Source organism: Mobula hypostoma, chromosome 3, assembly GCF_963921235.1.
Source record: "Mobula hypostoma chromosome 3, sMobHyp1.1, whole genome shotgun sequence".
In the NCBI taxonomy this organism is placed as follows: Eukaryota; Metazoa; Chordata; class Chondrichthyes; order Myliobatiformes; family Myliobatidae; genus Mobula; species Mobula hypostoma.
In genome coordinates, this window is record NC_086099.1 from 187329996 (window position 1) to 187356333 (window position 26338).

The window sequence follows — 26338 nt, forward strand, 5'->3', positions numbered from 1 at the left end:
CTTCATCAATGTGTTTAGTCACATCCTCAGAAAATTAAATCAGGCTTGTAAGGCATGACCTGCCCTTGACAAAGCCATGCTGACTATTCCTAATCATATTATACCTCTCCAAATGTTCATAAATCCTGCCTCTCAGGATCTGCTCCATCAACTTACCAACCACTGAAGTAAGATTCACTGGTCTATAATTTCCTGGGCTATCTCTACTCCCTTTCTTGAATTAGGGAACAACATGCGCAACCCTGGAATCCTCCGGAACCTCTCCTGTCCCCATTGATGATGCAAAGATCATCGCCAGAGGCTGGGCGATCACCTCCCACTGTAGCCTGGGGTACACTTCATCCGGTCCCGGCGACTTATCCAACCTGATGCTTTCCAGAAGCTCCAGCACATCCTCTTTCTTAATGTCTATATGCTCAAGCTTTTCGGTCCACTGCAAGTCATCACTACAACCACCAAGATCCTTTTCCATAGTGAATACTGAAGTAAAGTATTCTTTAAGTACCTCTGCTATTTCCTCCAGTTCCATACACGCTTTTCTACTGTTACACTTGATAGGTCCTATTCTTTCACGTCTTATCCTCTTGCTCTTCACATACTTATTGAATGCCTTGGGGTTTTCCTTAATCCCAAGTTTTAAGTTCCTCAGGGTCAATATCACAAATGACCTGATTTGGTCTAACCAAGCAGAGTCCACTGCCAGGCAGGCCCACCAGCGCCTTTACTTCCTGAGGAAGCTAAGTAAATTTGGCCTGTCCCCTATAACCCTCACTAATTTTTATAGATGCACCGTAGAAAGCATTCTTCTGGGGTGCATCGCAACTTGATATGGAAGTTGTCCTGTCCAAGACCGGAAGAAGCTGCAGAAGATCATGAACACGGTGCAGCACATCACACAAACCAATCTTCCATCCTTGGACTCACTTTACACCGCACGCTGTTGGAGCAGTGTTGCCAGGATAATCAAGGACACGACCCATCCAGCCAACACACTTTTCATCCCTCTTCCCTCCGGGAGAAGGCTCAGGAGCTTGAAGACTCGTACGGCCAGATTTAGGAACAGCTTCTTTCCAACTGTGATAAGACTGCTGAACAGATCCTGACCCGGATCTGGGCCGTACCCTCCAAATATCTGGACCTGCCTCTCGGTTTTTTTGCACTACCTTACTTTCCCTTTTCTATTTTCTATTTATGATTTATAATTTAAATTTTTAGTATTTACTATCGATTTGTACTCCAGGGAGCACAAAGAGCAGAATCAAATATTACTGTGATGATTGTACGCTCTAGTATTAATTGTTTGGCGACAATAAAGTATAAAGTAAAGTAAAGTAATCCTGCCCACCAAGGCCTTCTCATGGCCCTCTCTGGCTCTCCTAATTTCCTTCTTGAGCTCCTTCCTGTTAGCCTTATAATCTTCTAGATCTCTAACATTACCTAGCTCTCTGAACCTTTTGTAAGCTTTTCTTTTCTTCTTGACTAGATTTACTACAGCCTTTGAACACCACGGTTCCTGTACCCTACCATAACTTCCCTGTCTCATTGGAACGTACCTATGCAAAACTGCACACAAATATGCCCTGAACATTTGCCACATTTCATCCATACCTTTCCCTGAGAACATCTGTTCCCAATTTAAGCTTTCAAGTTCCTGCCTGATAGCCTCATAATTCCCTTTACTCCAATTAAATGCTTTTCTTACTTGTCTGTTCTTATCTTTCTCCAGTGCTATTGTAAAGGAAATAGAATTATGATCACTATCTCCAAAATGCTCTCCCACTGAGAGATCTGACACCTGACCAGATTCATTTCCCAATACCAAATCAAGTACAGTCTCTCCTCTTGTAGGCTTATCTACATATTGTGTCAAGAAACCTTCCTGAATACACATAACAAACTCCACCCCATCTAAACTCCTTGCTCTAGGGAGATGCCAATCGATATTTGGGAAATTAAAATCTCCCACCACTACAACTCTTATTATTACATCTTTCCAGGATCTGTTTCTCTATCTGCTCCTCAATATCCCTGTCACTATAGGGCGGCCTATAAAAAACACCCAGTAGAGCTATTGACCCCTTCCTGTTCCTAACCTCAACCCACAGAGACGCCGTAGACAATCCCTCCATAACGTCCACCTTTTCTGCAGCTGTGAAACTACCTCTGATCAACAGTGCCACGCCCCCACCTCTTTTCCCTCCCTCCCTGTCCTTTCTGAAACATCTATAACCCAGCACTTGAAGTAACCATTCCTGTCCCTCAGCCACCCAAGTCTCTGTAATGGCCACCACGTCATGGATCCAAGTACTGATCCACGCTCTAAGCTCATCCGCTTTGTTCACAATACTCCTTGCGTTAAAATAGACACATCTCAAACTGTCGGTCTGAGCGCGTCCCTTCTTTATCACCTGCCTATCCTCCCTCGCACACTGTCTCCAAGCTTACTCTCCCCAGTAGCCTTAGCAAACGTCCCTGTCAGGATATTGTTCCCCCTGGAATTCAAGTACAATCTGTCCTTTTTGTACAGGTCACACCTGCCCCAAAAGACATCCCAATGATCCAAAAATCTGATTCCCTGCCCCCTGCTCCAATCCCTCAGCCAAGCATTTATCCTCCACCTCATTCTATTCCTATACACACTGTCATAGAATGAGAATATAGCGTATATTTAGACAATTACATGGATGGCAAATGTGACTAGCTCAGTTAAGCATGGATGAGTTGACCTGAAGGGTCTGTTTCAATGGTGTACAATTCCATGATTCAGACTCTAAGATACATATAACAATGGTTCGATCCCCAGCACAGTATACAGCATACTGTATACAGTACTGTATCTCTAAATAAGAGAATACTGGCAGTATAGACAGTATTTGCAAACATTAGGTCTTCTAGACACGCCTTTATCTGATAAATAAAGATATAATATAATTTGCCCTTTTTGTGTTATGCTGTTGCCTAATCTGTTCTGTAAAAATGAAAGTATTGGTCAAATCCCATAAACAAATAAAATGACTCTCAGATAGATTAGGTTCATCTCTCTTGTTACCTTATCGTCAGTGGAACTTTACAGCATCAAGAGTGAAATCTATGTGATCCTTAATCAAATAAAATCTTTGCAGTTCATGTAGTTCTTGATGTTGCCAAGACAGTGATCAATTGAAGAATTTGTAAATTTCTCAGAATGTACTGGATTTTTTCGTAAGATAATGACATTATATTGCAGAATTCATTGACAGAGCAATTGGATTCAAAAGGACATTAAAGAAGAGTTTGCATTACCCAATTTCAAAGAAAATTGCGCAATCAAAGCTGGTAGAAAAACATGAGAAAATGTTATGCGATTTTCAAAATGCTTTCACCAATCAACACGGGAATAGGAGGATCAAGGAATCTTGTTTTGTTTTACCATTCAGTGAGATCATTTAAATGAGGATTACGTGACCATAAAATGAAGTAAGTAATCAAATATGATAAGAAGGCATAAATTGACTCCTGTTCCAAAAGTGTAAAATAGGGTATAATTACACTTTCGCCCATCAGAGGGAGACAATTCCCTGGGTAACACCCTGATCCGCTTGATCTCATTGCGATCAGGTAGGCTTTGAGCAGAAAACCGTCCCTGGTCTGCTAAATGTGCCATATCATTGCAGTTGCGTGTTGTAATTTGCTTCTAAATTTGAGATAGAGGGAATCTCAGGATTCTCGAAACCAATAAAAAAATAAAACATTTATCTGTAAGGCAATGTGCTTTAGGGATTTTGTGAGCTTGTGATGTCTGGTAATTCCACTCTCAATCAAACTTGGTGGCAACTCTGCCACTGTGACTGGGATTGATCTTAAATGTGTAATGGTTTAGTAATCCATCTGCACAGCTTGATTAAAAAAAAAACAGTGCTGTGTAGGTAATAACTGGCTCAAGCTGGAATGGGTCTCTCCTCCCTTGCAACGTGGATATACAAAGCTATGCAGTGAGTTAAACAGCTTCTCAAAAATCTCCCAAAATTAAGGGTTTTTAATTGAGATCATACTTGTGAAACTGCAGAAAGTTACGTAAAATATGTATTAAGTGCAATGGAAACTCATCCCATGCCAGAATATACTAATACTGCCGATTATTATCACTACTGGTGTTAACCAAGGTATTACATACATGCAGCACTCCATAACAATGCTTTCTAAACAAGAGTACACTTGTGGCATGATGATATCTTAGTAACAATAGGCAATAAACATAATACTTACTTCAAAATTTGTCTACTAAATTTTCACTGATGTTAACAAAACTTAAGACTCACAGATATTGTTGTTTCAAGGGCAAATAAAGAGGGTATGTCTTTCCACTGTGTGATTCAAGTTGAAATCCAAATTAACCCGTGCTGGAAAAGATGTGGAAAAATAGGCTACATAGAGAAAGTGATGTTCATACAAAACAATCTGCATTTGAAATGAACTGCATCTCTGGCGGCCTGAACACTCCCCGCCTGGCATCTGTATGATGTCAAACTTAACTCTTGGAATAAAAGTCCAATGATCAATTCTTTAAGACTTTGGTAAATGAAGGATAGTCTCAGAATCCGGTCTTAGTACACAACCTTTAACTATTCTCACATCGAAAAAAAATAGTCTAGATGATGTTGCTGGTAGGGATCAGCGAGATATGGTGGGACAGTTAACCATAAGCTTCAAACATTCTTGTGGCATGATCAACCAGTTTGAGTTCAGTAGCTTCATATTTCCATTGGCTCTTTTGAGTTGATCACTCGATACGTTGGATCCTGTTGTGTACATAAACGTAGAATCTCCTTGTTTCATTAAATATATAACCAAGCACAACCTTGCTATCGGTGAAGAACTTGATATCATTTAGCTCTGTGTCCAGCTCTTCGGTTATCTTCTCTATCATCTCAACTGCTAGAACAGCAACACTGAGTTCAAGCCTTGGTGTGGTGAGATCTGGTTTGAGAGCAAGGTTTGGCTTGCCAGGATGAATTCAACTTCACTATATCCAGCAGAGTCTGTGACCTTCAAGTATGCAACAGCAGCAATAACTTTAGTTGATATTTCACTGCTCATGTTTCTCTTTCGGGAGTGGGGCATCCCATCCATAAGTGTCCATCAACTCTTTTAACATGAGGCATCCCTTGATACTGATGGAGCAACAAATCTAAGCAGGTCAAATAGGCTGCTGGTAGTCGAGAGCCTGCAATGATGCAGCAAGGGTCTTTTGGTATCAGTGACTTGGAGAGTAACGAGACCCATCCAAGGCTCAGACTGCATTACATAGGAGGGAGGCCCTGTCTAAGATCAAGATTCAAAGTTCAAAGTCAATTTATTAACGAAGTACATAGACGTCACCATATACAACCCTGAGGTTCATTTTCCTGTGGCCATTCATAGTACAATAGAATCCATGAGAGACCACACCCAACAGGACGGACAAACAAAGTGCAGAAACAACAAACTGTGCAAAAACAAAAAGAAAGAAAAATATTAATAATAATAATAAAATAAATATTGAGAATATGAGATGCTGAGTCCATAAAAGTGAGTCCATAGGTTGTGGGAACAATTCAATGATGATGTGAGTGAAGTTGAGTATATTATCCCCTCTGATTCAAGAGCATGGTGGTGGAGGAGTCGTAACTGTTGCTGAACCTTGTGGTATGCATCCTGAGACTCTTGTGCCTCCTTCCTGATGGCAACAGTGAGAAGCGAGTTTGGCCAGGATAGTGAGGGTCCTTGATGGTGGAAGCTCTTTCCTACGACAGTGCTTCATGTGAATGTGTTCAGTGGTGGGAAGGGCTTTACCCGTGCTGGACTGGGCTGTATCCACTACTTTTTGTAGGCTTTTCTGTTCAAGGGCATTGGCAATTCCATTCCAGGCCATGATGCAGCCAGTCAATATACTCCCCATCGCACATGTAGCCCTTTGGCCAGGTATCAGATGGGAAGCATTGCATGTTGGATCACTGTTGGATGCAGTCTTGCGGTTGGATGCAGTTATGCAGTCTTAGATTAACCTGTGCCAACGTGTCTTGCAATACTTTCTGCATGTTGACAGCTTCTGCACTTGCAAATGATTTAAGACTCTCAACAATGAAATGTGTTTCTATGTATCTCGGTGCTTCGGTTCTGAATTTCTTCTCTCCCACGATAGCTGTCCACTGAAACACATAGAATGCCATAGCTGGTGAGGGACAGCTACCAAATACATGGGTACCATGTAGTACTCCACAATCTCATTGTCTAGCTTGTCATCACAAAACCACACGAATCTGAGGTAGTCTCAACAATCCCCTCTCACTGGTAAGTTGTGGAACATTTCTTTGATGTCTGCCATCACTGCGGTGAACTTAGTTCTGAAGCACATGAGGATCCTGAGCAGACCATATTGAGATCTGAACCCACAGGAGCACACTGTTCAGTGATACACCTTTTGAACTGGATACTTGATTCAAAGATAATTCATATTTGTTCAGGTTTCTGGGGCTGGTAAACACCAAAGTTGGGCAAATACCAGTTTCCTTTGTTGGTATCTGGTGGAAGTGCTACCTCAGCAAGGATATTCCTGAAGAGTTTTCTCCAATGAATTCCATATCACGATCTTTCATTACTGGTTTCCTTCTCAATATTTGACTGAGGGACATGAGTCGACTGAGGGCCTGTTCTATGTTACGTGTTAGGAGTTGTCATGAAGCGAAAAGGAGGAGGAATTACTCAACTGTTTGACTCGTCTTTGCTAAACTCTTTGTTCATACTTCAAAGGAAGTCCTCATTATCAATGGAAGGTGCCAGCTTATAGTATTCTTCTGAGTGATAGAAGACCAGATTGCCTAAACTTGGTTGAGCAGAGGTAAGTATGTCAATGGGATTGGTTTACTTACTTCTTTTACATATAAATTCTACTGTCACAGGTGACTTGGCCAACTGTTCTCCAAGACATTAGCCTTAAATGTGCTGACAATGGGCTGATGAGAACGATCGACTTCACCCACAATGACCCAACTCAGTTCCAGTCATTGGGCATCAGGTACATTGTGGCAACCATTGCGTTCTTCACGTACTTAATGTACATGGATAATGTCTCTGCCAAGCAACAGCAGAACTTCAGCAGAAGAGTCAAGTTGGGGAATCTTGTCAGCTACATCTGACATGCGTCTTTAGGATTTGATGACAGTGCAATCGAAGCACCACATTCTGACATCACTTTCAGGCCTTGGTGATTGACGTTGCTCACGTGGGAAGCTGACGCTGTCATGTATGACAATCAGGTGCATCTGCAGTCCACGGACAATCCCTTTGAAGATGAGTTATCTTTTCACTCTATTGCCCTCGCAGTGTGGATATACAAAGCTACGCAGTGAGTTAAACACCTGCTAAAAAATCACCTGAGCTAGAAACTTCTCAGTAACACCAAGCAAGCGATATAACTCTTCCATCAAACTATATCAACAAAATGTTAGCCAATATTAACAAAACTTAAGACTCACTGATATTGCTGTTTCAAGGGCAATTAAAGAGGGAATGGAGATAGATATCTTTACACTGTGTGCTTCAAATTGAAATCCAAATGAGCCTGCACAGGAAAAGATATAAAAAACAGGAAGTGATGTTCATACAAAGCACACTGCATATGAAATGAACTGTGCCTCGAGAGGCCAGAACAGGGGCAATACTGCACCCATTCCTAGAGTGCAAGCATCCATTGAGAAAATCATCTCCTTACATTCTGGCATCATTTACTGGTGTAAAATTTCTGCAGAAGTCTTCAAATATAGAAAAATACAGTGTGCCAGGTTCCACTAAGTTTATTTTCCCTGTTAGTTACAGGGCCCATATTCCCACTGAACTGTGCATTCTTTACTGAGATAAGACCATAAGACCATAAGACAAAGGAGCAGAAGTTGGCCATTCAGCCCATCGAGTCTTCTCCACCATTTTATCATGAGCTGATCCATTCTCCCATTTAGTCCCACTCCCCCGCCTTTTCACCATAACCTTTGATGCCCTGGCTACTCAGATACCTATCAATCTCTGCCTTAAATACACCCAATGAATTGGCCTCCACTGCTGCCCGTGGCAACAAATTCCATAGATTCATCACCCTCCGACTAAAAAAATTTCTTCTCATTTCTGTTCTGAATGGGCGCCCTTCAATCCTTAAGTCATGCCCTCTCGTACTAGACTCCCCCATCATGGGAAAAAACTTTGCCACATCCACTCTGTCCATGCCTTTCAACATTCGAAATGTTTCTATGAGGTCTCCCCTCATTCTTCTAAACTCCAAGGAATACAGTCCAAGAGCGGACAAACGTTCCTCATATGTTAACCCTCTCTTTCCTGGAATCATTCTAGTGAATCTTCTCTGTACTCTCTCCAACGTCAGCACATCCTTTCTTAAATAAGGAGACCAAAACTTGCCCACAGTACTCCAAGTGAGGTCTCACCAGCACCTTATAGAGCCTCAGCATCATATCCCTGCTCCTATACTCTATTCCTCTAGAAATGAATGGCAACATTGCATTCGCCTTCTTCACCACTGACTCAACCTGGAGGTTAACCTTAAGGGTATCCTGTACGAGGACTCCCAGGTCCCGTTGCATCTCAGAACTTTGAATTCTTTCCCCATTTAAATAATAGTCTGCCCATTTATTTCTTCTGCCAAAGTGAATAACCATACACTTTCCAACATTGTATTTCATTTGCCACTTCTTTGCCCAATCTATCCAAGTCTCTCTGCAGACTCTCCAGACTCTCCGTTTCCTCAGCACTACCGGCCCCTCCACCTATCTTTGTATTGTCAGCAAACTTAGCCATAAAGCCAACTGTTCCATAATCCAAATCGTTGATGTACAATGTAAAAAGAAGCGGCCCCAACATGGACCCCTGTGGAACACCACTGGTAACCGACAGCCAACCAGAATAGGATCCTTTTATTCCAACTCTCTGTTTCCTGCCAATCAGCCAATGCTCTATCCATGTATGTAACTTTCCCGTAATTCCATGGGCTCTTATCTTGTTAAGTAGCCTCATGTGTGGCACCTTGTCAAAGACCTTCTGAATATCCAAATATACAACATCCACTGCATCTCCCTTGTCTAGCCTACTTGTAATTTCCTCAAAAAATTGTAATAGGTTTGTCAGGCAGGATTTTCCTTTAAGGAATCCTTGCTGAGTTCTGCCTATCTTGTCATATGCCTCCAGGTACTCTGTAACCTCATCCTTGACAATCGACTCCAACAACTTCCCAACCACCGATGTCAAGCTAACAGGTTTATAACTTCCTTTTTGCTTCCTTGCCCCCTTCTTAAATAGCCGAGTGACATTTGCAATCTTCCAGTCCTCCGGAACCATGCCAGAATCTATCGACTTTTGAAAGATCATCGCTAATGCCTCCGCAATCTCCACAGCTACTTCCTTCAGAACACAAGTGTGCATTCCATCTGGTCCGGGAGATTTATCTACCCTTACGCTATTCAGCTTCCTAAGTACTTTCTCTGTCGTAATTGTGACTGCGCACACTTCTCTTCCCTGCCACCGTTGAGTGTCCAGTATACTGCTGATGTCTTCCTCAGTGAAGACTGATGCAAAATACTCGTTCAGTTCCTCCGCCATCTCCTTATCTCCCATTACAATTTTTCCAGCATCATTTTCTATCGGTCCTATATCTACTCTCACCTGTCTTTTACTCTTTATATACTTGATAAAGCTTTTAGTATCCTTTTTGAAATTATTTGCTAGCTTCCTTTCATAGTTAATCTTTTCCCTCTTAATGACCTTCTTATTTTCCTTTTGTAAGCTTTTAAAAACTTCCCAATCCTCTGTCTTCCCACTAATTTTTGCTTCCTTGTGTACCCTCTCCTTTGCTTTGACTTTGGCTTTGACTTCTCTTGTCAACCACGGTTGCATCCTTTTTCCATTCGAAAATTTCTTCTTTTTTGGAATATACCTCTCTTGCACGTTCCTCATTTCTCGCATAAACTCCAGCTACTGCTGCTGTGTCGTCTTTCCCGCCAGTGTCCCTTTCCAGTCAACTTTGGCCAGTTCCTCTCTCATGCCACTGTAATTTCCTTTACTCCACTGAAATACCGACACATCAGATTTCGGCTTCTCTTTTTCAAAGTTCAGAGTGAACTCAAGCATGTTATGATCACTGTCTCCTAAGAGTTCCTTCACCTCAATCTCTCTAATCACCTCCAGTTCATTACACAATACCCAATCCAGTACAGCCGATCCCCTAGTGGGCTCAACAACAAGCTGTTCTAAAAAGCCATCTCGCAGACATTCCACAAATTCTTTCTCTTGAGATCCAGTGCCGACCTGATATTCCCAATCCACTCGCATGTTAAAATCCCCCACAATTATCATAACACTGCCCTTCTGACAAGCTTTTTCTATTTCCTGTTGTAATTTGTAGTCCACATCATTGCAGCTGTTTGGAGGCCTATAAATAACTGCCATCAGGGTCCTTTTACCCCTGCGATTTCTTAGCGCAACCCATAAAGATTCTGCACCTTCCGATCCTAAATCACCTCTTTCTAATGATTTGATATCATTTCTTACCAATAAAGCCACGCCTCCACCTTTGCCTACCTTCCTGTCCTTCCGATACACCGTGTATCCTTGGACGTTCAACTCCTAGAGACATGCATCCTTTAGCCATGTCTCAGTGATGGCCACTATATCATACCTGCTAATCTGTAGCTGTACGGCAATATCATCCACCTTATTCCTTATGCTGTGTGCATTCAAGTATAACAACTTAAGACCAGTGTTTGGTACTTTTCGCTTTGATTTCACGGCAACTTTATTGCACTGCAACTTTATTGCACTGCAACTCAGCCCAATGTCTACAAATTTGGCCCATCACCTGCCTGTCTTTCCTGACATCTTTACTGTTCACTATCTTAGATTTATTTCTGTTTTCCCCTTCCTCCGCTCTATCATTCTGGTTCTCATCCCCCGGCCAAATTAGTTTAAACCCTCCCTATCAGCTCTATTAAACTTTCCCGCCAAATCTGTGGAATTTTGTGACCTAAAATACAATTTCACACTTGTGCCATGACTGTTCTGTTAGATGAGGACAAGGTAGTGGTTAGTCTCAGCTAACTAGCATAAATACCTTTCCATGCTGCACTCTACTTCTTTGAGGAGGTCATACAAACCCCTTACAAAAGGTGAGAAAATGTTATTTATCTTTCCATAAGCTCAGGGGAGCAGGATAGGCAGGTATTTTTTGCGTTTGACTGCAACTGAAAGTCAATTTTGCCAAGCAATTAAAATCCCTGACTTAATCGCATCAACATCCCTGAGGCCAGACATGGTCATTTTGTCAGAAACCTCAAAGCAGGTGGTCATGGTGGAGCTGACAGTTCCTTTAGAAGGCTGGAATGAGGGGGCATTTGAACGTTGGAAAGCCAAATGCCAGGAGCTGGTAGACCAGTACCAGGGACAGGGGTGTAGGGCACAATGCCAGCCTATAGAGGTGGAGTGCAGAGGTTTTACGGGCTGCTCACTGAGCGGAACCTGTTTGCTCCTTGGCATTTCAAAGTCGGCAAAGAAAAGGGCCATCAGGACCATCGCAAACTGCTGAATAAGCCTCCAGATGGCTGTGGATCAAGAGGTGCGACCTTTGCTCCAGTGTTCTGGGTCACAAGCCAGGGCCTGATGGCTGCATTGCCTGGGTGAGGGTGTCTTACGTTGAAAGACCTGAAACATCCGTTGACCCCAGGTTACATCGTTGATGAAATATCCCAGCGCATCCTGGGATTTACCTCAGCATTGCAGGTATCTTCAAAGTGTACCCATGAAGTCCGTGAGATATCCCTACAAAATATAGTTGCATTGTTGTATGGTCTTCATGACTAGCTTGCACTTTCTGCAGGCACAGATTGTCACTAGCTTGTCCATGGCTCTCCAATCCTATGGGAGTGCTCTCCCACCTGCCTTGCATCTCTGTAGCAGCCACTCATGGAGTAACATCACTTCCCCTTAGTCACCTACAGCAGTATACCTCTTTAAGAGGTTGCTGCAAGGATCTAAAAGCTAAATCATAGCATTACACAAGGAAGTTTGATTGCACTTTGAAAACTTTGGAACTTAAGTTCGTGCTCCATAAATGACTTTCACAGACAGTTGTGATCCATGATACTGCTTAAATACCATTAGAAAGTAGTAATTGAAAATTCCTCCCCAATGTACAATTAACTATCCTTCACCCGTTTCATTATTCTGGGTAAATTACCATCACCCTGATTAGGAGAAGCACTGCAGTCTTCATGATGAATTCATCACTCTTTATGTGCACTTTTTTTCTATTTAAAATTACTTTATTTAATGTGACCATTCGCTTGTTACCAAATCATGAGCTGGTGCAGTGTTGTCCATTAACACCTTGTGAAATTAAAATGCCAGAATTGTATGAAACAGGGATTGGCAGAAATACTCAACATTTGAAAAAGTAAAATTGTTGGATTCAGTGGCTGAACCTGATTAAAGATAGGAAGGAGCAATGGTGGAAGACCTAAACATGCTGCCTACCTTCAAACAGGGTTAGTTAATAGGTTCATAGCCCATTAATGGATTTTCTGATGTTGAAAAGCAATTACTTCCTAAATATCTTCTGCTCTGGAGAGTTTACTTTTCCACACAAACAAGTACACTGTGCTATTTGTTCATTCATAGGAGATGCTCAGTATTTCCGATTCCCAGAAGTCTATAATTAATTACCACATATACAGTATATGGGAGCTATTTCGAGTGGTTACCGTTTAGTTTGTATTGCAAATTAATTGCATCAACTAGAGTGGTTTGAGTGGTGAAGTGTGAACTTCTCTTATCAGTCCTATCTCTCTGAACACACCCAAATCTAGGAATTTTTCCCTGAGGTTTTAGTTTATAGGAAAACTGGAGACAACTTTTAGTCCCCATCTTTTAGCAGATTAGTCCAAAAAATTCAAATAAAATGAGAGAGAGAGTTATAGAATAATACAGCAGGGAAACAAACCCTGTCCATCCTGACCAGGGTCCCCATCTGAGCTAGTCTCATTTGCCTGCGTTTGGCCCATATCACTCTAAACATTTGCAATACATGTACCTGTCAAAGACAAATAGAGAAATGAGCTAATAAGCCGATTCTCACTTATTGATTTATCAAAGGACAGGTGTGTTCATCAGGAAGATATGAAGCCTTTGAGAATGACTGAAATCAAGCTTTATAAGACTAAGACGTTAGAGTAAGCTTCCACTGTCACATCATTCATATCTGGTGGGAACAATCCTAAACAAAGGCTATTCCATGAAGGTTGAGCAAAAAGCTGTAGGCTGCTGCAATGTAAAAGTCAATGAACAGTAAGAATATTCTGTAATTATGATACAGGTCGAATCAGACTGAGTCAACTTTAGAAATTAGGGATTTTGATCCTTAAGAAAAACTTTCTCAAATACAATAGACTATATTGTTGTCAAAGTAATACATTCTCTGTATGTTCTACTCAAGATGCATCTTATATATTTATTCAGTTTCACTCTTCAAGGTCTTTCCTCTCAGTCATTTTCATGCTTCTGCATCTATTTTATTGTTGAATCACCCAAACTATTGAAAAATAGAGGTTACCTTCACTATCACATCTTCCCTTTTGTGATTGGGGATTCCCATCTGATTGTTGCAAGGAATGCTGAGCTCTGCATTGTAAACTGGGAGCATTGTGCGTAGAGAAAAGGGAAGAAACTTTAAGGGGCCTCAAAAGCATTGAGAAACCATACCTTACACACAGGGAACTGAATCTTGGAGGTCCAGGTGATGGAGAAAAGACTCTGAAGACTTCTTCCAGAAACGTCGGTTTAAAAATTCATCTGCACCTTGTTTGTAGCATTAAAATTGCATTAGAAACAGCCTAATGTTGTTGCAATGTGGATATAGTTCAGCACATCACAGGAACCAGCCTTGACTCTATGGGCTCTGTCTATACTTCTCACTGCCTCAGTAAAGCGGCCACCATAATCAAAGACCCCATGAACCCTGGACATTCTCCCTTCTTCCCTATCCCATCAGACAGAAGATACAAAACCCTGAAAGTAAAATTCCACCAGGTTCAAGAACAGCTTCTATCACACTATTATCGGACTCCTGAACAGACCTCTGGCACAATAAGATAGAATCTTGGCCTCACAATCTACCTTGTTATAATCTTGCACTTTATTGTTCACCTGCACTTCACTTTTCTGGCAGCTTTTACACTTTATTCTGCATTGATATTATTTTACCTTATTCTAGTTCAATGCTTGTAATGATTTGATTGGTAAGAATATTATGGAAAACAAGCTTCACACATGTAACAATAATGAACCAATACTAATGCAAAAAAGCTCTTTTTTAAAGTATGTGGAATTCAGTAGCATCAATTCCAACACAGAGATAAGGGGTTTCTCTATGTAGCATGCTCTGAACAACAAGCATAAGGTGTCAGGTCTCCTACGTTAGTAGCACCTTTCTTCATAGCTCTGGCCTCAAAATATAGTCCTTAAAAGGTTGCTGTCAGCTAGTGGGAAATGTTTGCAAGAAAGATGTTGGACTGCCATGCTTTTGCTGTGCCGGTCATTTGGGAAGCACTTCTGTCAACCACAACCATTGACCAGCATGCAAAGGGCTGCCATAAGGGTGAGGGAGGGGTGATCTTCTGTGTGAATGGCTTCCCTCCAAGCAATTGAGTCTCCTGATGGAATCTGTGCTGTGAGTGGCCTCTTACACAACAAGGTACAGGATGTTCAATGAAGCAGAAATGGCAGCATGTTACACCAAGTGCCAAAGTACTGAGAGTTTCCAGGCATCCTGAGCATTGGAGTATCCATTTGGCAAGTGCTCAGTGCAAGAGAGGAGGACCGCATGAGCCACGAAACTCAGCATACCTTACTCCTTGTTTTTGTGATGATTGCATGACCTTATGATGCCAGGAATCTACTTTTGATTAGAAGAATACAATGCCAATCTTGTAACATTATCATTTGTACCTGGCACTGCATTTGTCTATTATTACTAGTGCAATACTTACTGTGTGTAGATTGTGAACAGAAAAGTTATTGATGTAATTTAGTCCTTAATCTTACACAAGTTATGCTAGTTATCAATTCTGGGTGAAAGGTAAAGCAAATTTATCCAAACTTTCTGTTCACAATCTACACTGATGTTGCATTTATTTTATGTTTATTTTTGAGATTTTTTCCCCCAATGAAATTCCATCCTGTTCTATAAGGCTGCTTTGACATTTAACCAGAATTTATAATTCAAATCATTTAGTGTTTCAATGCTGAGAGTATCAGTTGGAGAATTTTGAAGACAGTCAATTCCTGGAAACTTAAGAACTGACCCAGGTTGTAAATGGCAAAGTAAGGTCCCAGGGATATCTTTATAACAGGGCTGATGTTTACTTCCCTATAATTTCTTCCGCTGTTTGCCTATCCAAATGCAATTTGGATGCACAGAATAAAACTGGTATTTCATATGTTCATCACACTCTGAAGGGCATCTGATCTGTCAAAAAATAAATAGCAAGGTATCCCATTGTGTCAATCTCTGATCGATTTCAAAAGCATTGTGATGATTGGTGCAGCTGGATGGTAATTAGTTTGTTTAGTGAAGCTCACTAGAAACCAATGCATTACAAACCTTAGAATGACAAAATCATCCACTTTATAATCCTGTGCACAGTACTAAATAATTTATTGAAGCTGATAATATTTTCTAGCATTCCTTTGTTCTTTGACATTCGAAGGACCACAAACATATGATGAAAATAAATAATATGTGCAGCTTAGTTTCTGGATAGGAGAATTCTGTGTACAGCATAAATGAACTAGCAAAGGGAGATGATGTTGCATCATGGGAAATTGATTGCCATACTATGACCATGTTTTTTCAAAGTATCAGGGTGAGAATGAATGAAACAGTACATAACTGTGGCTCTGAACGGTTGGCATCTAATACTGTATCAAATTAAACATTGTGCATGCATTTCTGTGCAAGTTCTTTAATCAAATTAGACCTTGTCCTAAGCTTTGCAACTACTGATCCTGGAACACTCTGGCAGCCATTTACTCCTAACCATTGTCAACTATAAAACTATGACTCTACAAACCTACTTAACATTCTCTGTTGGGAACATTTTAAAATCATTTAAATAGATTTTAAAAGGTTATAAAAAAAAAGCCTTATTGAAACAATGAAAATAAAACTAATGAATTTAATCAAAACACTTCAAATTACAAATAAAGAGTTAAACCAAAATAGTTCAAATAAGTATCTTTGTCAGAGGGGTTTCAGCCTTGGCATGAAATAAACACTGATGCAATGTGCATCAAGTCCCTTTCCTCAACATGTCACTATTTTATTGCTGGGCGTAATGGTGAATCCTCCAGTGGAGTGGGGATGGAGACATGCTAACATCTGATTCCACCTCATCTTACAATTCTGCAGTTCAATAGACATATGTGTACTGTATGACTGGGACAAGATAAGACTCCCAGTGGCCGGAAGGCCTCTTCAAAGCTCTCACTCAAGTCAATTCTGCCCACTAAGTCTTCCATTTTATACTTTCTGGTTTTTGTAATCTATCAGCTGTGTAGTGGCCCTATCATGAATCACAAAGTTTTACATTGCCATGTCAGATTATTGAGAAAAAAAATGAACTGGCTTCAAACAAATTGCTTTTTCTTAATCATTTCTTATTTTACAAACAATTGTTTTTGTATTACTTTCTCATGTAAGGACTGCTTGAGTCTTACAACACATTCTGACCTAGAAATTCAATTCTTCTGTATCTTTCTGGCCATCTTGTAGGCAGCTGATAACCCAGTATAAAGGGTAACCCTTCCGTGCTGAGGGTACGGTACCCACAATATCATATGGTTTAGCGCCAAGCAAACATACAAGGGCTACTTTATCATACTGTTCATTCAGGACTCTACTAGGAACATTCTGAATAGATTAAAAATACATCAAATTAGATATGGTTCTAATTTATGCCTTGGAACTTTCTCAGAACATCAACTTCTCTTTAAGGCCTAAAAGTTTGCATTGTATTTTTCAGGCAAGTTTAAAGAGAACTCCATTGGCCAGCATGGAAGTGTGTACGAGTGCCTTCCTTGTAGGAACGGGTGCAGCTCATGTCAGGATGACAGTCCCTGCCATGCGGAGGAAGACAAGCACTTGCGCATTGCCATCATCGCATTCCAAGCTTTCTGCATGTTACTGGATTTCATTGCTATGCTGGTAGTCTACCACTTCCGCAGGTGTAAGGTAAATGTAGACTCCTCGATTATGTGTTTGTGCTGCAGCTTCATGCTTTACTTTGAATTCTTTTGCTGGATTGTTATGTAACAATGTTTGCTGAGGGAAGGATGTTTACTCAGCTCTTGCTGCTCAACTTGTAGGAAGTATCAGGTATATTTTTCTCTCTGGGAGACAACCCCATCCATTTGTTATTGTCAGGAATATATTTAGTAACAACTTTTTATTTAGCAGAGGAACAGCTTCCTAGTGCAGTACTAGTGGATTGTTTTAATGAGCAGTAAACTAGAAAATTGCATTAGTGATCTTTTTCAGCTGAGTCCACATGGCAGATTGATAGAATGGATGCCAGCCACATGGGTTCCGTGCAGGGTGAATCAAGGGTCATAATTAGCAAATGTGTAAAAATAGATCTCTCTGGAGCTTGTTATTTGCTCATATAAATGCATATAAAAAGAGGTAAACTGAGAAAAAATCTACAAATTACAGAGTCCACTGATATTTTAGTTCTGCTCCTGGTCTTCCAGCTGTCAGCCGTGCCTCACCAAGGTCACGGAAAGGTTGTGTGTGGGTAATACTGAATTTGAGTGTGAAACCTTTCCTGACAGCATCAAACAATTGTTGGACAGTTAAATGTGCAATTAATCAGGTATGAATAAAAGTGCAGGATGCAGAGGCAGTGGCCCCTGAATTAACTGAGTGCTTTAAGAACAGATGAAGGATCCACCTTCCACTGCCTACAGCAATGCATCCTTAAGCTGGAGATGCATATGATAATGCAAATCAGTGAGTTACCCTGAACTGTGGAGTTCTCTCGGAAAGAATGACTGAATTAAAAAGATAAGCAAAAAAAGTGGAGGGAATTGCAGCTTCCATTATAATATTGTGTTTGGCAGAAACCAGGCAGAGTGGGAGTTTCAACCACTGCCATTAATAGAGTTAGGTCTTATGACAAATAAGTGACCCTGGATCCATTTAAGTTAAATCATCATGATTTCACCATTGCTACTATGATCGTTGAGACTGGATCCATTTTAGGATTATACTTCCAGTTGCAGGCCCACTTGGAAAGTCAAAACATCTAATGCACCATGTTCTCTCACTCTCTGCCTCAGCGTTTCTGTTGCTACATGCCTGAGATTTAATGAACCCCTTGATTATCAGCTGCGGTGTAACCACCATGGCAAATTGGGGAAGCTTCAGAACAGATCAGGAAGTATTAGCACGGCAGTGGATCTGTCCACCCTCACAATCAGAAACCTTGTGCCCTGGAATATGCCTCACTCCGCCATCAATATCAAGCCAGAATTCAGAGAGAAGTCTGAAAAGGCATGCAAGGGACATACCTAAAAAAAAATGCAGAGCTGATCTTTTGAAGTTGAAACATAGGACCTGCTGAGTTCCTTTATCATTTTGTGTGTATTGCTTTGGATCTCCAGCAACTGCAGAATTTTTCATGTATAGGACTACAAGTATTATGTTGATCACACCTGATACTCACAAACAAGCAAAAATCTGCAGATGTTGGAAATCCAAGCAACACACACAAAATGCCTGGGGGCTCAGTAGGCCAGGCAGCCTCTATGGAAAAGAGTACAGTCGACGTTTCAGGCCAAGACCCTTTGGAAGTCCTGCCCAACTACACAGCCTGAAACTTCGACTGTATTCTTTTCCATAGAGGCTGCCTGGCCTGCTGAGTTTCTCCAGCATTTTGTGTGTGTTCACCTGATACTCTGCTGGTTATCTTGACAATAACCCAAAGTGTCTGGGATTTCTTGCTAAGATCAGAAGCATGGCATGCTGAACAGTTGACCTGTTGACCACTTCTTGCCTTTGAGATGGGAATATAATATTTGATTGAATGTTGTGCAGTTTGGTTTTATATTTTTTAACAGTCATGTTGTTGCATAGTTTATTTTTTGTGCATTCCTTTCCTTGTCAAGAATCATCATGATGTGATTTTCTTCTTAATCCTATTAAAATTCTCATTTGTGGGTTGAAAAATCTTCTTTGGCAATATTCCATATACAGATACATTTAAATAAGTGTAATCCTCATATTTGGCTGGTAGTGTTAGTCTAGGGGAAGACAGTCTCCACCAAACTTATGAAATCTTGTTTGTGTGGATGCTATGTGATGTGTTCCCCTGTTACAACTCAGCAGCATGAAATATCAGTCAGTACACCATATGCAATTAAACAACTGAGCTTTATAATTCTTAATTTGACTATACGGTTAGTAAAGAAACAAAAAGAAAAGAGGCCCATTTTACTGAAACAGTCTATCGTACACGTTGGAGCTCATGGTTTTCCATCCATTAGTTCCCCATCGACTTTCTCTGAGCGTCATCAACTCCCGGACCCTCACTCCAAGGCCACTCCATCCCGCGGTCTACCAGATCACTCATCTCACGTCATCTCTCCTCATCTCTCACCAACAAAAAGAACACAAACACCTCCTCTCAGACACACAAGAAAGGCACACTCCCCTCATTGCACACTCCAAAGCCCCCATTATCTCTAGTCATAACCCAAACACTTCTGCTGCAGAGAAACCATTACATTAGCAGTGAAACCTTACAGAGAACCATTATATTAGCAGTGAAACTTTACAGAGCATTACTTAAGCATTACAACCATCTCTGCTCTTCCTATTCTGGTTTCTTGATTATTCCTGATTTCAGTCATTCTGCCTAGCCTTGGAAATTCCTCTCTAAACAGTGAGTCAGAAGAGTTCATGTATCTATTTAAACTTACTGGCCATTTCATTAGGTGCAGGGGGGGAACCCAGTGTGGTTTTCTGTTGCTGTAGCCCATCCACGTCAGGTTTTGACACGTTGTGTGCTCAGAGAAGCTCTTCTGTACATCACTGTTGAAACATAGTTATTTGGTGCCTTCCTGTCAGCTTGAACCAGTCTGGACATTCTCTTCTGACTGCTCTCATTAAGAAGACATTATTCGTGTTTTTCACACCATTCCGTCTAAGCTCTTGAGACTGTTGTGCTTGAAAATCCCAAGCGATCAGCAGATTCAGAGAAACTCAAACCACCCCGTCTGGCACCAACAATTATTCCACAAACAAAGTCACCTAGATCACATTTCTTACCTACTCTGATGTTTGATCTGAACAATAATTGAACCTCTTGATCATGTTTTAATGCAGTGAGTTACTGCCACATGATTGGCTGTTTAGATTAACAAGCAGGTGTGCAAAAGTCTTAGACAAATAAATAAATAAATCATATATATATATATATATAGTGCCTAAGAATTTTGCACAAAACTGTAGAAATTTTATATATTGCACTGTACTGCTCCAAAAAAAAATCATGACATATGTGAGTGATGATAAACCTTATTCTGAGTCTCTATTGTGGACTGAGGGTGAAAGGAGGCAGGGAGAGGGGAATTATGTTGGGAAAAGAGGAAGGGAAAGGGGAGGGAGCGGAAAGCACCAGAGATGCATTCTATAATGATCAATAAACCAGTTGTTTGGAATCAAATGACCTTGTCTTGTGTCACAGGGCTGGGTACGTCTACATGCCACCAACGCCACCGCCCTGGCATTCCTTCTCTGCCACCTGTCCCACATTCCTCCCGTGGCGCTCCACCCTCATCATACCTAACATCATTTGCTCCCGCCAGATTTACAAACTCTGCCCCTGCTCCACATTGACAAATAAAGTACAATGCAAAAGTCTTAAGCACATATAACAGCATGAGACCATAAGATGTAGGAGCATAATGAGGCCATCTGGCCCATCAAGTCTGCTTCACCATTTCATCATGGCTGAGCCAATTTTCCTCTCACCCTCAATGTCCTGCCTTCTCCCTGTATCCCTTCATGTAATGACCAATTAAGAATATATCAGCTTCTGCCTTAAAGTTACATAATATCTTGGCCTCCACAGCTGTGGCAAAGAATTCCACGGATTCACCACTCTCTGGCGAAAGAAATGCCTCCTCATCTCCATTCTAAAAGAATGCCCCTCTATTCTGAGGCTGTGCACTTTGGTCTTAGTCTGTCCCATCACAGGAGGCATCCTCTCCACATCCAATCTATCAAGGCCTTTCACCATTCGATGGGTTTCAATGAGGTCACCCCTCATTCTTCCGAATTCCAGTGAACACTGGCCCAGAGGCATGAAACAGTCTTCATATGACAGACCATTCCATCCTGAAATCATTTTTGCGAAGTCCTTTCCAAATTAAGGGGCCCAAAACTACTCACAATACTTCAAGTGGAGCTTCACCAGTACTTTACAAAGTCTCAACATTACATCCTTGCTTTTATATTCTAGTCCTCTTGAAATGAATGCTAACATCACATTTGCCTTCCTCACCACAGGCTCAACCTGCAAATTAACCTTTAGAGAGTCCTGCACAAGGACTCCCAAGTTTCTTTGTACCTCAGTTTTTTTTGTATTTTCTCTCCATTTAGAAAAGAGTCAGCCCTTTCACTTCCCAACACTATATTCCATCTGCCATTTCTTTGCCCATTCTCTTAACCTGCCTTTCTTCTGTAGCCTCCCTACTTCCTCAAAATTACCTACCCCAATCCATAATTTTCAATGCCTTAGCAACTTAAGTGATCATGTTTCTTAAAAGTTGTAAGAATACCTGCCTCAGGCAGTGAAATCCAGATGTCAACCGCCCTCTGCATGAAAATGCTCATTCTGAGATCCGCTTGATATTTTACTCCTTACCCTGTGCTCTCTAGTTTTAGATGCCTCTGCCATGAGCAAAAGTTTCCTATTATCTACCTTACCTATACCCCATAATTTTGTATAATTTTCTGAGGATCTCCCTCAGCATTCCCTGCTCCAAGAAAAACAAACCCGGCTTATCTGATTTCTCCTCTTATCTGAAATGACAATATTCCTGGTGAATCTCCTTTGCATTTTCTCCAATGCAACCACATCCTTTCTTTAAAATTGCAACCAGAAATGCACACAATACTTCAGCTATGGCCTAACAATTTATTAATTAAGCCATGTAATAACCTACTCTATCTTATATTCCATGCCCTAGCTAAAGAAGGCTAGTATCTCGTATGCCCTTTCACCACCTGATCCACCTGCACTCCCACCTTCAATGATCCCTGTACACTTGAGGTCCCTCTATTTCTCAGTCCTCCCTTGGCTCTTCTATTCACTGTTTCCGTCCTAGCTTCATTAATCCTCTTACTATGTTATTGCCTCACACTAATCAGGATTAAATTCCATCAGCTCAGTTTGCCAACTGATCAATATCTTCCTGTAACAATTGACTATTCACCTCATTGCCAATCATCTGCAAAGTTACTAATCACACTTTTTCCATTCATACTAAAATTGGTAATATACCATATATAACAAAACATGAGGGTTTCAGTAAATACAACCTTACACCATCACACTCTGTCTTCTTTTACCAAGCCAATTTTGGAACTATTTTGCCAATTTGGGCTGTCACCATTTTGAACAGTTTCTTTTGTGTGACTTGGTCAAAGACCTTAATGAAATCCATGTACACAACATCACCTATCCATCTTTCCTCTTCAATATATTTTGACATCTCTTCAAACAATTCAATCAAAATCCAATCACATTTATCACATATGATCTTCCCCTAACAAGGCCATGAGGACATCTTTAATTAGATGAAATGAAAGGGTTGGTTATCTCCTAAATAGAGAGAAAATACAAAATAATTCTTCAATTAATTCCTGTGCTTCGAAGTGTGGATGGAGTTATATGTCAGATTTTTTTTACAATAACTTCCCAACCATTGATGTTAGATTCACAGGCTTAACATTACCTGGCTCAACCCTACTACCTTTCTAGACTGAACAAGTCACATTTTTTTCCTAATTTTTCTGGCACGTCACCTGTGACCAGTAAAGGTTTAAAAATCTCTGTTAGGCCTTAGTAATCTTCTCCTAGACACTAGACACTAGAATACTACAGCACAGTACAGGCCCTTCGACCCTCAATGCTGTGCCGACCCATATATTCCTTAAAAAATATGTGCTAAACCCACACTACCCCGTAACCCTCTATTTTTCTTTCATCCATGTGCCTGTCCAAGGGGCTCTTAAATACCCCCAATGTTTTAGCCTCCACCACCATCCTTGGCAAGTCATTCCAGGCACCCACAACCCTTTGTGTACAGAACTTACCCCTGATGTCTCCCCTAAACTTCCTTCCCTTAACTTTGTACATATGCCCTCTGGTGCTCTGGGAAACAGGTACTGGCTATCCACCCTATCTATGCCTCTCATAATCTTGTAGACCTCTATCAAGTCCCCTCTCATCCTTCTATGCTCTAAAGAGAAAAGTCCCAGCTCTGCTAACCTTGCCTCATAAGACTTGTTTTCCAATCCAGGCAACATCCTGGTAAATATCCTCTGCACCCTCTCCATAGCTTCCACATCCTTCCTATAATAAGGCGACCAGAACTGAACACAATACCCCTAAGTGTGGTCTCACAAGAGATTTGTAGAGTTGCAACAGGACCTCTCTACTCTTGAACTCAATCCCCCTATTCATGAAGCCTAGCATCCCATAGGCCTTCTTAACTATCCTATCAACCTGTGCAGTGACCTTGAGGGATATATGGATTTGAACCCCAAGGTCCCTCTGTACATCCACACTCTTAAGTAACTGACCATTAACCCTGTACTCAGCCTTTTGGTTTGTCCTTCCAAAATGCATCACCTCACACTTAGCCGGATTGAACTCTATCTGCCACTTTTCTGCCCAACTCTGCATCCTGTCTATATCAACTTGTAACCTTTGACAACCTACAGCTCCATCCACAGCTCCTCCAATTTCCGTGTCATCCACAAACTTACTCACCCATCCTTCCGCCTCTTCATCCAGGTCATTTATAAAAATCACAAAGAGCAGGGGTCCCAGGACAGATCCTTGCGGCACTCCACTAGTCACAAACCTTCAAGCAGAATACTTTCCTTCCACTACTACCCTCTGCTTTCTTCCTGTAAGCCAATTTTTTATCTAAGCAGCCAAGGTTCCACTGATCCCATGCCTCGTGACTTTCTGGATGAGTCTCTTGTGGTGGACCTTGTTAAATGCCTTGCTAAAATCCATGTAGACCACATCTACCACCCTACCCTCACCAATTTCTTTTGATACCTCTTCAAAAAACTCAATTAGGCTTGTGAGGCATGACCTTCCCTTCACATGTTGACTATCCTTGAGTAGACTGTACTTCTCCAAATGCTTGTAGATCCCAGCCTTAAGAATCCTTTCCAATAATTTGCAGACCACCGACATAAAACTCACCCGTCTATAGTTCCCAGGATTCTCCCTTTTACCTTTTTTAAACAAGGGAACTACATTTGCCATTGTCCAATCCTCCGTCACCTCCCCTACAGCCAAAGAGGATTCAAAGATCATAGCCACTGCTCCAGCGATCTCTTCTCTCACTTCCCACAGCAACCTGGGGTATATCACGTCTGGCCCTGGACACATCAATCTTGATGTTTTTAAGAAGATCCAATACTTCTTCTTCCTTAATCTCCACATTGTCCAGCAAACAGGCCTGTTCTATTTCAACCTCACCCTGATCAAGGTCCTTTTCACTTGTGAATACTGAAGCAAAGTATTCATTTAGGACCTCCCCAACCTCCTCCGCTTCCAGGCACATGTTGCCTTCTTTATCCTTTAGCGGCCCCACCTTCATTCTTGTCATCCTTCTGTTCTTCACATACGCATTGAACACTTTGGAGTTCTCCTTAATCCTACATGCCAAGGCCTTCTCATGTCTCCTTCGAGCTCACCTAAGTCCTTTCTTAAGCTCCTTCCTTGGCTACCCTATATTTCTCATGAGCCCCTCCTACTTCCTGCTTCTTATATCTAACATATGCTTCCTTCTTCCTCTTGACGAGTTGCCTCATGTGTTTTGTCAGCCATGGTTCCCTTTTCCTACCATTTTTTCCTTGTCTGAGTGGGACAAACCTATCCTGAACCCAGCACAAGTGGCCCCTACACTTCCTCAACATTACTCCTCCGCTTTCACCCTGGAACATCTGTTTCCAATTTACTCTCACTAGTTCCTGCCTCATCCCTTCATAGTTAGCCCTTCCCCAGTGAAGCACTTTCCCATTTTGTCTGTTTTTATCCTTTTCCATACCTATGCTGAAACTAAGGGAGTTGTGGTCACTCTCACCAAAATGCTCCCCCACCATGAGGTCTGCCACCTGACCAGGTAAATTACCCAGAACTAGATCCAGTATGGCCTCTCCTCTCATTGGCCAGTCCACATACTGTGTCAGGAATCCTTCTTGGACACACCTGACAAATTCAGCCCCAGCTATCCCCCTTGCAGTCAGGAGGTGCCAGTCAATATGAGGGAAGTTGAAATCACCCATAACTACAATCCTGTATTTCCTGCACCATTCTAAAATCTGCCTGCTTATCTGCTCCTTGGTGTCCTGAGGGCTATTTGGGGGCCTATAGACTACTCTCAGCACAGTGATTGATCCCTTCTTATTTCTGACTTCTACCCACACTGACCCTCTGCAGCGTCCTCCCTTTCTATAGCCGTGATACTATCCCTGACCAGTAATGCTACTCCCCCCACCTTTTCTACTTCCCATTCTATTCCTTTTAAAACACCTAAACCCCGGACCTGCATCAGCCAATCCTGCCCTACCTCCAGCCAAGTTTCAGTAATGGCTACAACATCGTAGTTCCATGTACTGATCCATGCTTAAATTCATCCCCTTTATTCCTAATACTCCTAGTGTTGAAATAGACACATTTCAGCCCCTCTAACTGACTACATTTATGTTTTGTCCCCTGCCTGTCCTTCCTCACCAATTCAGAACACATAACATCATGCCCTTGTCCTTCTACCCTAATCTCTGCACTCACATTCTGATTCCCACCCCTCTGCCAAACTAGTTTAAACCCTCCCCTACAGCTCTAGCAAACCTGCCAGGGTTTTGGTCTCTTTCCAGTTCAGGTGCAGCCCGTCCTTTTTGAACCAGTCAGACCTTCCCCAGAAGAGATCCCAATGATCCAGAAATTCAGAGCTTGGTAGGAGG

At 41.5% G+C, this 26338-nt stretch overlaps 1 protein-coding gene across 1 annotated transcript in view; it reads left to right on the plus strand.

Moving 5' to 3' along the window:
* gpr158a (G protein-coupled receptor 158a) overlaps positions 1 to 26338 on the plus strand; it is a 609794-nt gene that overhangs the window by 377182 nt on the left and 206274 nt on the right. Inside the window, exon 4 of the mRNA XM_063044263.1 lies at positions 17088 to 17296. Coding sequence (XP_062900333.1) covers positions 17088 to 17296 — 209 coding nt within the window. The remainder of the gene's footprint in view (positions 1 to 17087; positions 17297 to 26338) is intronic.